The sequence below is a fragment of the Hippocampus bargibanti genome, linkage group LG15 (assembly GCF_051943395.1).
Source record: "Hippocampus bargibanti isolate YZ-2025 linkage group LG15, ASM5194339v1, whole genome shotgun sequence".
Lineage (NCBI taxonomy): Eukaryota > Metazoa > Chordata > Actinopteri > Syngnathiformes > Syngnathidae > Hippocampus > Hippocampus bargibanti.
In genome coordinates, this window is record NC_142748.1 from 501,564 (window position 1) to 513,432 (window position 11,869).

Consider the following 11,869-nt stretch of genomic DNA (forward strand, 5'->3'; position numbering starts at 1 on the left):
TGAATCGATGCAAATACGTATTATCAGCCTGCTTTAATGTTATCCTGTTTTGTAAAATTATCTTATCCAGATTATGAGAACAATTAATCTCGTGCCTCTCGTCTTGACCACACTGCTTCAGGTAATTCAGGTTTTTCTCAGGAATTTGTACCACAAATAAGACTTAAGACAAGACAAGATACACTTATAGATATACTTAAGACAAAATACGTTTTTCGTTACGTTACTACAATAAAACAAATATATTTATGGGGACGACATTACAAATCCGGATCCTTGTCACTGTGCAGAAAAATGAAGCGAATATTTTATTGTGGAGGGTTAATCAGGAAATCGAAGATGTATGAGATAACTTGACTGCTTTAATCAAACGTTTCGTGAAAGTCTATTGTCTTTTTGTTATTATTTCGAGCAATTCGTAATTTTGTCAAAAAATGACGGGATCTTGAATAAGATGTGGGGCGGACGTGTTTTCCAACTGGACGTTTAAAAACACGACGGTTCCTCCCTCTCGGGTAAGTTTGAGCAGTTTCCTCAATTGAACGTATTACACCTCCGCTGCGTCTTTGTTTCAGCCAGTCCGGCCTTACCGCGATACGCACACAGCTTCACAAAACACGCTGCCAAACTCAATAAAAATAACTTGCAACTAAACCAATAACGCGCGGCGTTTGGGTTTGTATCTCTCCCAGAAGTCAAATATCACCAGTTCGCACACATTTACATGAATTTAGTAATTCGGGATAAGTATAAAGCAATAACTCGTGCCGAATGAGCTCAAACGTTGAACAGCTTTTGACGGTCTCATAACTTTACGTTACGTTACCAATCAAGTGACTACACGTTGGACGCTTGAGAAATAAAAGTTGACCTTCTAGAAAACAAATAGTACAACTCTGGTGTAGACTCATGTCGCTGTAATTATTAAGGGTCGCTGTAAATGACGAATTTCACCATCGCTATTCCGGTGCTTATTTCAAGCGAATGAAAACAATATTAGTAGTCGTAGTTCGGCATAGCCTGGCGGGCCTAGCTTGCTAGCGTTAGCGGCGGCTAAACAGTAGCCCTCGGGTTGGCATACCTGACCTGTCACCGCTGTCGGTAAGTTGTCAGTCTTTTCCAAGAAAATAATTATTTAATCTCGAATAGAGTCTTGTAACTAACGGTGACGTTCTATAAGACATTTTATAACGTGTACATTTTGTACGTCTCGTTTTTTAACGCATTATACGTATTTAACGCGAACGTTGTTCCCTGACGCGTCATTTACAGTGTCGGCGTAACGTTTGTGACAAATTTCTCTCTTTAACGAACATACGTAGTTTGAAACATGGATACAAACGCTTTATGGACTTTAGGACAATATTTAAGAGTGCCATGATAAGCGTAGAACTCATAAAAGTCCCTGTTGTGTTTAAGTGCGTAAAGGTTACAGCCAAGTTTATCAGAAGAAAGGGTGCGCCTTCGTGACAGGGCTCGTTTAAAATAATTTATATAAAACACGTTGGTGTTTGTTATTCGATTGAAAGGATAATTGAGAACACAACTTTGTATTACAGCTGCTATGGAGCAACCACCAGGGAGCTTGGACGAGCTTCAACCTCAGGACCTCTCCACCTCAAGCATCCCGAGCGTGGTTGACCTGACCAAGAAAACCAGCCTCAATGTCAAGTCCGGTGATATCCACCACCTGGCCCCCAACCCAGACTGGTACCAAAACTCTGGATTACCTTCCTCAGAAACCATCTCTTCAAATGCCTTGCACCAAACGGTGGATCAAATTCAACCAGACAATGCCTTGTCCCGCACTACAGTGACCCTCTCCTATGTGAGAAGGTCTCACATTTACTCAACAGCTCAGCCTCTAACTGTTTTTCCACCTATCAGCAAGTTCTCCCTCCTCCCTTCATGTGAGGCTGAGAAAAGGTTTGGGGAGACCGCGTATACCCTAAACCAGCATTACTTGGAACCTCCTGACACGCCAGTCGACCTCGCCACCAAGGCTTACACGAAGACTCCAGAGGTTGATGGACTTTGTTTACAACGTGAGCTTTGCGAATTAAAAGAGGGAGCAAGGTCAACCACGACCAACAACATTTCGCAGAGGGTGGAATCTTGCGATAGGTTGCAAAATGGACAAGATGACAGCTGGCCGTGTTTAGGTGTGATTTCTGAATCGTCGCCAGAGGCGACTGTTCAAAGCAAAGGAAACTCTGAGACGCCGCTATATGTATCTGAAAAAGACTCACCAGTCCATAACAAAGTGGCGGTTGTAAAGCTACGCTCACCGCCCAGGCGATGTGGAAGCCTTCTGGTTGAACCCGTTTCTCCATCTGCAACCTCATTGGGTGATGTTGAGGATGTTTTCACGCAGACCCAGGCCTCTTGCTCATCAAGCGGGGATAACTCTCTTCAAGCAGATGAGGTTGCATGGGATGAAGGGCCCATTCAAGTCAGGTCTAGCGTTAGCGACACTGCCACAAGTTTGGATTCAAGCGATGAAAACAGACGCCTGTCCACACGACGAAGCAAGAACCGATCCCTTTCGTTGATGATACCGAGGATGTTTGTTTGTCAGGAATTACAGAGGAGCAACCCAAAACCGTCACCCCTCACGTAAACGGCAAAGTCACTGCTCTCCAGAGAACTGTACATGAAAAAAAGTTGCCTTTCCGTTCAAATCGAGGAGTGCGCTTCGAGTCACTAGTTATGAATATAAATTCCAGGAGTTATCAAATATCTGGATTTCTTAACACTAACGTAAATACTTGCAAAATGACAACTGGGGATTCTTATGTATCAAATCCAAAGAAGAATGACACTTTGTCTGGTGGACAAAAGAGAAGCGGACTGAAAGCAAAACAAAAAGAAGTAACCCGGCCTAAAATAGGCAAAACCAATAGCATTATAACACATCCATACCAAAATACTACCTCAAATTGTGTTAATAAATCAAACAAAATATACAAAAGAAGCCCAAAGTTTACAAACAGTATTCCAGAGGAAGTACCCTACCCTGGACATGTCCCACAGAGGACTCCTGTGAGGTCAAAAAGGACACTACGTTCACCATCAACAACGAGGTTGTCCTCATTGGAAAAGAATCCAGCAAAATGTCCCCCAGTAGCAACTAAAAATTCTCCAGAGAAAAGCCCACGTTCGGCCAAAGTCTCACAAAAGTCATCTGCGGCAAAGACGGCGGGAAAAGTCTCTAAAAGGCGACGGAAAAAATACGAACCGAGACCGTTTTCGTCCATCTTTGCTCCCAAGGAGCCCGAGATCAAATTGAGGTATGTCCACTACAGGGAGGAAAAAAAGCACTTGAGATGTGACAATTTCTCGCCGTTCATCCGCGTGCATCACCAGCACTTATCCACGTCGCTTTGTACCGTCGTGAACTACCCGGAAAAAGTCCAAACGCAGCATAAAAAGGGTCCGAGGGAGCTACAGGATCATCACCAGAGTAGCGCTATTTCCGGGATCGTACCAAACGGTTCTTGTCTACTCCTGGGCCGGGTGTCCACTAAGGGTCAGCATCGAGGTTCCCTCATCTGTTGCCTGTGCGGGCTTCCTGCCAATTCCATGGATTTAGGGGATCTCCACGGTCCTTATTACCCTAAAGGAGCGTCAAGCGGCAAAACGTCAACACGGACATCCGAAGCGAAAGATGACCAGAGCGATTCTGATTCTTCGGCATTTAGTGTCGGTAGAAGGGGCGCGAAACGCTCTGTTCCACCCTCATCTCGGAACCAGAAAGGCCTCTCGCCAAGTCGCCAGAGAAGCCACGACAACTGCGGCAGCCCGGCAGCCAAACGCGCCTGTTCGGAAACGTGGCCGACAGATGTGGAGGATTGGTACAGTCCACCTGTGCTTCCAATGGGGCCCAGTGAGTATTGGCTCCACGAAGATTGCGGAATCTGGTCGGCTGGCGTGTTCTTGGTGAAGGGCAGAATCTACGGCCTGGAGGAATCTGTCAAAGTGGCCCAGGAGACGGTAAAAACTGCCATTTAAAGGACACAACCGACACCATTATTTTGTTTCCTGATAGCAGAAAAACGTTTTTTTTTTCGCATCTAAAATACCCAAAACACGCAGGCTGCCTGATATTTTCAGTCAAATGCAAAACACCAATAAAAACGACTTAAAGTGTCCCAAAACTACCTCGGAGATGGCGAGTTTCAGAAGGTCCCACCCCCTTGTTCGTGACGTCACGCCAGGACGTCTTCGCCTTTCTCTAGAATCAAAACAATGGCTTCAGATTGGGAGAAGATGCTTTCTTGTTACTCATCCAGTTATGAATAGGATTCAAATAGTTCTGAAGAGGAAAGCATAAATGTTTGCAATCGATGAAAGAAGTCATTCCGTACTCCAATGTAGCGTCCCAGAAAATGCACAAGATGGCGCCCAAGCTCCGTTGGAAATGGGCTGAGTTGTCTGCTGGGAATTTGTGTCAACTAGTATCAAATAGTAGTCTTGGTGCAACACACAATGATTCACCATTGCATTACTTGTGTGTTTTCCTTCTAATTTTGCCATCAACACGAAGTTTTCCGACCAAACAAAGGACCCCAAATGCAATGTGTTGCTTTTTCGGTCAGAGGCGTTCCTGACGTGACGTCACATAAGGAAAATTCACCAACTCGAAAACAAAACTTCCTGAATATTCAGCGCGAGTCTTAAAACGTAAAATATAGCAAGATGTGGTCTATATAATAATACATTACATTTATAAGGGGCTTTCAAAACTCAAGGACACTTTACAGTGACAGGATAAGAACAAAAATACTTGCTAAAATCCTCACCAAAATTTCATATTTTTGGATGTAAAGCACAATAACAGTCATTATTCTGAGATCGAAATTGGAATTCTGAGTTAAAAGTCGGAATTCTGAGATTAAAATCTGAATTCTGAGTTAAAAGTCTGTGTGTGTTACTTCTGGTTTGAGTGAACGCTGACGCGTCCGTCTGCCGCTGCTCACCCGCAGACAAAACATTTTTGTTCTTATCCTGTGACTGTAAAGTGTCCTTGAGAGTTTTGAAAGGCGCTTAGAAATTAAATGTATTATTATTGCGATTAACTATACTAGTGTCTCATAAAATGTTAATAACTAATCATGTCCCCGCCTTTTTTTTCATTGCCCATCTGGGTGCTACACCAGATTAATTTTTGGATACCTTTTAGCTCAGAGGTGTCAAAGGCAAGGCCCCGGGGCCAAATCTGGCCCCCCGCATCATTTTATGAAAGAAAATCAAGCATGTCAAGTTCCATGATGCTTGCTAAAGCCCGAACCTAATTTTGAAATGGTTGTGCGTAAACCACAATAACAGTCAATATTTATACTTAAAATTTGAACAATTGTTGTTCATTCACTGCCATTCCCGAATTTATTCGCCGGGTATTGAAAAGCACGATGTGGAGCGCCATTCCCGAATATGTTCGGGTTTTGTTTTTTTCTTGCAGGGGTGCTGGCAAAACGCTGGTCAGACCTCTAGCAATGTTTTTCCCTCCCACGAGGGGGTAGAATTGACACATTTGTTCAGCCGCCTTCATTTCAAGCTCAGATAACTCCAGACCCATATAACTTAGGAATTCACTTTTTTTCTGATGCAAGAAGAGTCTAAGGTTTCTTATGCTGCATTGAACGTTTATGTAGTCGTAAAACTCAATAATCTGTGGGTACTGCAATTTGAATGAAAATGACAAAAACCCTGGCACTGGAGTGGACACATTTTTGCACATCGTCTGGCACAATGAGTTAATTTGTTGTGCGATATGATATGTATGTAATATTTTGGATTGGATTCGCCTTTATTAGTCTCGCAGTGGAGAAATTTACATTTCACAGCGGCAAAGTTATGAAAGTAAAGAAAAGTGGATAAACAAATACAGGAGCAGCTGTAAAGGCAGCCATTCTCGCGGTGCCATCTTGAATAAAAAAAAAACAAAATAACATAAAACAAAGAAGAAATCACAGTTGTTCATGAAGCAGTTCTAGATGAAAGAGGATCAAAGCGTCCTTTTGACCAGTGGATCAGGGACGTCATGGTGAAATATGCACATGTTGAAAGCAAACACAAAGCTGTAGCATCCATTGGCAAAAAGGCACTGTGTCACATCTCCCGTCCCACGTAAATCCGCTTCAATTCCAAGCTGCGACAGTTCCACATATGCAACATTCTAATGGCTTCCCCAAAGTCATAACGGCCCCTCGAGAGCAAAACCTTCACTGCAATGTGGCCCGTGAGTTTGACATCCCTTCTGTTTAGCTCCAACAACCACAACTCGTCTAAACCACGGATGACTCGTGGTCTGCATATTTTGCTTACGCAACTTTGTATTATTATTCTATATTTTTTTAATGATTATATGTGAAGTACCCATACTGCAAAAGATATTTGTTTGTAAAACGCAAAGCTGGCTCACGAAGGCGTATTTGTGTGTTTGCAGATGTGCTCGGCGTGCTCTGCCGCAGGCGCAACACTCGGCTGCTTCTTTAAAGGTTGTTCCAGCAAATACCACTACAGGTGTGCACTGGAGGCAGGTAAGGTCGCATGACATTAGCGGCGGGTGATGACAATATCGATAGCCCTTGATATTGCCATAAAAAAATGTACCTTTTCTCAAGTACTGTGATACCTCGGCTTACGAACGCTTTTTAGCTTACGAACTTTTCGCCTTACAAACATTAAATTCATGTCAATATAATCTTGGCATTGCTACGTGTGGCTGAGGGTGTTTCTGTGTTGTCTAAGCAACGGTCTCAGACAATCGCAGAGGTTAAAAAACTTCTGTTGAAGTGGATTAATGAAAAGCAGCTAGCAGGGGACATTGTGAGTGAGGGTATTATCGCAGAGAAAGCACGGCAACTTCACTCGAATATTATCAAGAGTCAACTACATCAACGACCATCACAAAGGTCAATAATATGACTTCAGTTTATTTCTTTAATTCCAATACAATAGCACATTTATTATACATAAAATAAGGTCTATTTTTGTAGTTTCGAGGCTTATTTCGTAGAAAGGTATGTTCTATGTGGACCTGGAAATGGATTATTCTCATTTGTAATGGTTTCCTATGTGAAATTAATGTTTGGAAGATGAACGTTTTGCCTTACACACCTTTTCTGGGAACCAATTAAGTTGGTAAACTGAGGTATCACTATATTTCAAAAGTCGACTTTGCTCGAAAATGAACAACTATATTATTAATATTGTTGCGCTTGTTTTTTCTGCTGTTGGCGCTGGCGACTTCTCCTTCTCTCTCTTCTTATCCTCACAGACTGTGTCCTCATCGAAGAAAACTTCTCCCTGAAGTGTAAAAAGCACAAAGTGAGTGCAAAAAACCCAATATTTCCGTTTGCCCTTATATTAGGTGTCGTTACTTTAGCTACACTCCCCATTGACATCAAATGTTTCGTTTCCCATCCCATCCCAGAATAAGACATTCAAAGCCCCAGCGGGGATGCACGTTGATGAAAAACCATCTTGGTGAGTGTTCTTTTCACTTCAAGACAGTGGCTGCCTTTCCAGCAGCTAATGTATGTCGTCAATGCAAAATAAATCAATTGCATTATAAAGTACAGTGGGTACCATTTTGACGGCCTTTCCTGACGCAACAGACTTCTTCCCTCCATTATTGTCTCCTACAACCTGTGCCACTTAAAATAATTGCCCCACTATGAACATCTCATACGCAGTGAAACTTAAATATGTGCAGAAATTATGGAAATTAGTTTGTTGATTACATTTGTGACCATATTTTCACATCCAAAAGGTACATCTGTGTAAGCTCCGTCGTACAGGAATGGTCCATCGATGAAAAGGTTTCTTCAGCCGTCATCTGTACTTCTTTTCCCGAATTTATTCTGGAATTGAAAATATGACGTGGAGCGCCAGTCCCGTATTTGTTCGGGTTATGGTTTTTCTTGCGTTGCCCATAAAGCGCTGGTCAGACCTCCGGCAATGTTTTTCTCTTACACACATTTGCCTTTTGTCCAAGTTTTGTCATGCTTTGTTACAGCTTCAGCTGTTGTTAAAGTGCTATATAAATCAATATGCATCGTATTGTATTTTGTACACCTGCCCCCATTTCAAGCTTAGATAACTCCAGACCCATATCATTTAGTTATTAACTTTTTTTTTCTGATAAAAGAAGAGAGTGTAATATTTCTTAGGCTTCATTGAATGTTGATGTAGTCCTAAAAGTCAATATTCTCTGGGTCCTGGAATTTGAGTGAAAATAACAATAACCCTGGCACTGGAGCGGACGCATTTTTGCACATCATCAGGCAGTGAATGAGTGAAGTCTTCAATTTTCTCCAAAACTATCTAATCTTTTTTTTTTTTTTTTTTTTTTTTTTTTTTCCCGCAGACATTCACCTGTCAAATCGTGCGTGGGGCCGGCCGGCTCACCCTCCGGATTATGTGGACTGGCAGGCACCCTTGTTCTGGACATTTAGCACCCAAAAATCTGATTTGGCGCACAACTTCCCCTTTTTAATTATTATTATTATTTTAGATTTTTTTTAATGTTTTTTTTTGGTACCTGCAAACAACAATCAATATATTTAATTGAAAGAAATTGTAAATATTTGATGATATTTGTTTTTATTTATTTGGACTTTTTGACAGGCTTTTAAGTTATTGGTAAAACCATTGTGGTTGAACTGCAGGAGAGAAAATGATGACGAGCAAAGTCGCGTCAAGGTACCTTTACGTCAAAGAAATAGATGCATTTTATTCTATTTTTCTTTATAAGCAACAGAAGTATTTTTTTTTCCACCAGTTCACGCTTTTAAGAGTGGATATCATCACGGTGTGTTTGAATGTATCCTCATTGTGTGTATGTGTTGGGTTTTGCTGGAAGCACTTTGCAGTTTCTCTGCAGTATTATTTGGCCTCACTTCCATCCTCTTATTTTGAAAGCGAGAAGCAGTTTTTAGGCTGGATTGACACTGCACGTTTCAAGTCACAAAATTCCAAGAATACCAACTAGTATAAGCAAGTACAGTGAAAATTTTATCTTGGCATACGTACTTTTTTTTTGTCCACGGAGCTGCCTCAGTGTGATGAGTCGTTTGCGAACGAGCCCGTTCTTCTAACGACAAAATAGCAGCCGACTGTTTTTGTCCTCTATTCCCCGCCCCCAGTCTTCGGTTAAAGCCACGTGATTGGTCAAGAACGAAGCAGTGAGGGTGGGCGGTTTAAACGTTAAAGAGACAGGCAGGCGACAGTGAGAGTTTCAACGTTCAAAGGCAGAGTGTAGGCTGCAAGGTTAAAATACCCCATCAATCAGGCTCCACAAACAACCCGCACAAGCATCTGTACACTTGATGCAAAAAGCTATCAACCCAGCTAAACAGAACACAATTGATGAGGAACGAGATACAATTATCACAGAGAAAGCACCGACAAGGGATCATTCGTCAAGATGGCGAAAGAAGAAGGCTACGTTCATCATCAAGTGTTTAATGCTGAGGAAAGCGGACACTCCATTCCATCTAGCCATCAATGACCACAAAGGTAAATAAAACGACTTTATTATACAGTAGTTTATTTGTTTAATTATAATACCATAGCACATTTATTATACATAAAATAAGGTATATTTTGTGTAGTTTTAAGGCTTAGAAAATTAGCATGTAGACAAATTGTTTTATGGCGACCTGGGAACGGATTATTCTCATGTTAATGGTTTCCTATGGGAAATTCATTTTTGGGATACACACTTTTGGCCTGACACTGTCTGGGAACCAATTAAGTTCGTGAGACAAGGTATCACTCTATACGCAAGTACAGTACAAACTCTTTGTTTTCTTTTCTGATGCCTCCAACTAGCAGGATGAGTTAGCCCTGTCATGGTACATAGCATAAATATGTAGTCGTATCACTTATGTTTATGCCTACTTTTGTATTGTTACTGTCTAGTCTTGAAGTTTCTGGAGTTAAAATATGCTGATTTACAAAAATACCTTATTTTGTGTGTTGATAACAGTCTGCTTACTTATTTGTCACCGAGATAGAAACTTGGACATGCAGTGTTAATTCCAGCCTTAGTTAACAGAAGAGTCGCCCTAATCACCTGGCTCAAAAGCACTTGGGCCATGTGACACATGTATTGTGTTCTCATGGATTTTGAATCCAATATGGCATTAAAAGTCCTGTTTTACAAATTCACTAACTCGCCATTCAGTTATAAAGGAAACCCCAGTTTACATGGATTATAGATTGAAAAGGCTGCTCTTTTCCACTCGTTTTATTTATTGAGTGACAAGATGCAGTTGTGGGACCACCTAAGCCTTAGTTTGTGTACAGGAGGATGAGGGGGGGGGGGCACGAACACAGAACAGAGACAAATTGGATCACAACTCACCACAAAAAAAGACATCGTTATTGGTGCCATGTCTCCGTTCAGTTTGCGTACTTTATTTTGCACGTTTCCCACGACTGCAAGTGATGTTTTAGTTGTTTGTATTGTTCTGTACAATGCAGCATTTTATGTGTGACAGTTTATGAAATATTGTGCATTATTGTGTGTTTATCTCAGGGCTGAATTGTCGTTTTTTTAGGGTTAATCGTATGGAATTAAATTTGTATTTTCTGTCCAGACATTCCAACACTTTATATCTGTAAGACTTTGCGTTGAACAATGGATTGAGTGTTGTGCCATTTTATTTTTTTCAACATCCTTGCGCTCCTCTTGTAGCATTGGAGGCCGTTTGGGTCTCCAACAAATAAATATTTTGTTGAACATCGAAGAAATTGTGTTTTGCCTGCACATCTGTGTTGGATGCCATTTTGTAACGTAAATATAATTTGCATGCACCATCTGTACACCAGATGTGAGCGGGAAATGACAGTTATTTATCATCTCTTATGAAACATAAATACATTTCATATTATCCTCTGCCTTACTCTCACACCCAACTTGCAGTTATAGGTTTTATTTGGCAAATGTTCAGATTTTGTCAATTGCAGGGATAATGTTAGCCCAATAAGTCGCGCCAATGACGAATTGGAATATGTACAGTAATGAACGACAAGGGCTGACGTGTTACAAACGGTCGAACGCTGCAACCAAAAAACGAACACTAAGTGCAGGAAATAAAACGCAATTACAGCAACAAAGTGTAATCGTACGGGAGGAAAAAAAGGCCTCGACCAAATCAAAAACGCCAGCAAGAAAAAACATCCCCAGTTTTCGCCACTAAACGGAAGTTTACCAGACCACTAGGGGGCACTGCGGGACCAAATGACAAATAGTTCACTCGAAAAGAAAAATCATAATTGAAGAAGTTGGCCGTACTTACCGGATAAAGAACAGTGAGGTAAGCCATACTATACAGAATTTGTGATTTTTATATTGTGCGTATTTTATATTTTAATCAATCATTTTTAAAATGTTGAAATGGTCTGTCAAGTGTGACAAGCGTATTTGTTGTCGTCCGCATGACAGTAGTTAGAGCACTCGGGGCTTCATTGAGGTAACGCAACAAGCACTATCACTTGCGTCGAGGCTTGAAATGCAAACACAAACCGATATTTTAAAAATCATAATTGGAACATCTTCCACATGTGATGGGAAATTCATAGGTAGGAAAATATTTATTTTTTTTAAAAAGCGCAGCTGCTGTTTGACGCTCTGCCATTTAATTCACTTCAACACCTGCGTACCGTGGTGCGTTCACTAACTCGTAAATACAAAATCACGGACGAAAACAGGCTTGTCACTCATCCAGCCACTACTCTACATGGTCGTTTTTAATATTAACGCGATAAACTGTCCACTGTAGTAACCGACGTGCCAGTAAGGGTTGTTCAACCAACATGTCCTTCAGAATTCCACAAAAAAAAATGAAAAAAACAG

At 41.3% G+C, this 11,869-nt stretch overlaps 1 protein-coding gene across 1 annotated transcript; it reads left to right on the forward strand.

Moving 5' to 3' along the window:
* Positions 1 to 635: 635 nt before the first annotated feature.
* On the forward strand, positions 636 to 10,764 carry LOC148887028 (uncharacterized). Its single transcript, XM_089015972.1, is given in 7 exon segments — positions 636 to 1,101; positions 1,560 to 2,507; positions 2,510 to 3,993; positions 6,449 to 6,542; positions 7,283 to 7,332; positions 7,439 to 7,491; positions 8,375 to 10,764. Coding segments are annotated over 6 exon segments (2,625 nt in total). The 5' UTR covers positions 636 to 1,101; positions 1,560 to 1,564; the 3' UTR covers positions 8,376 to 10,764.
* Positions 10,765 to 11,869: the final 1,105 nt, after the last annotated feature.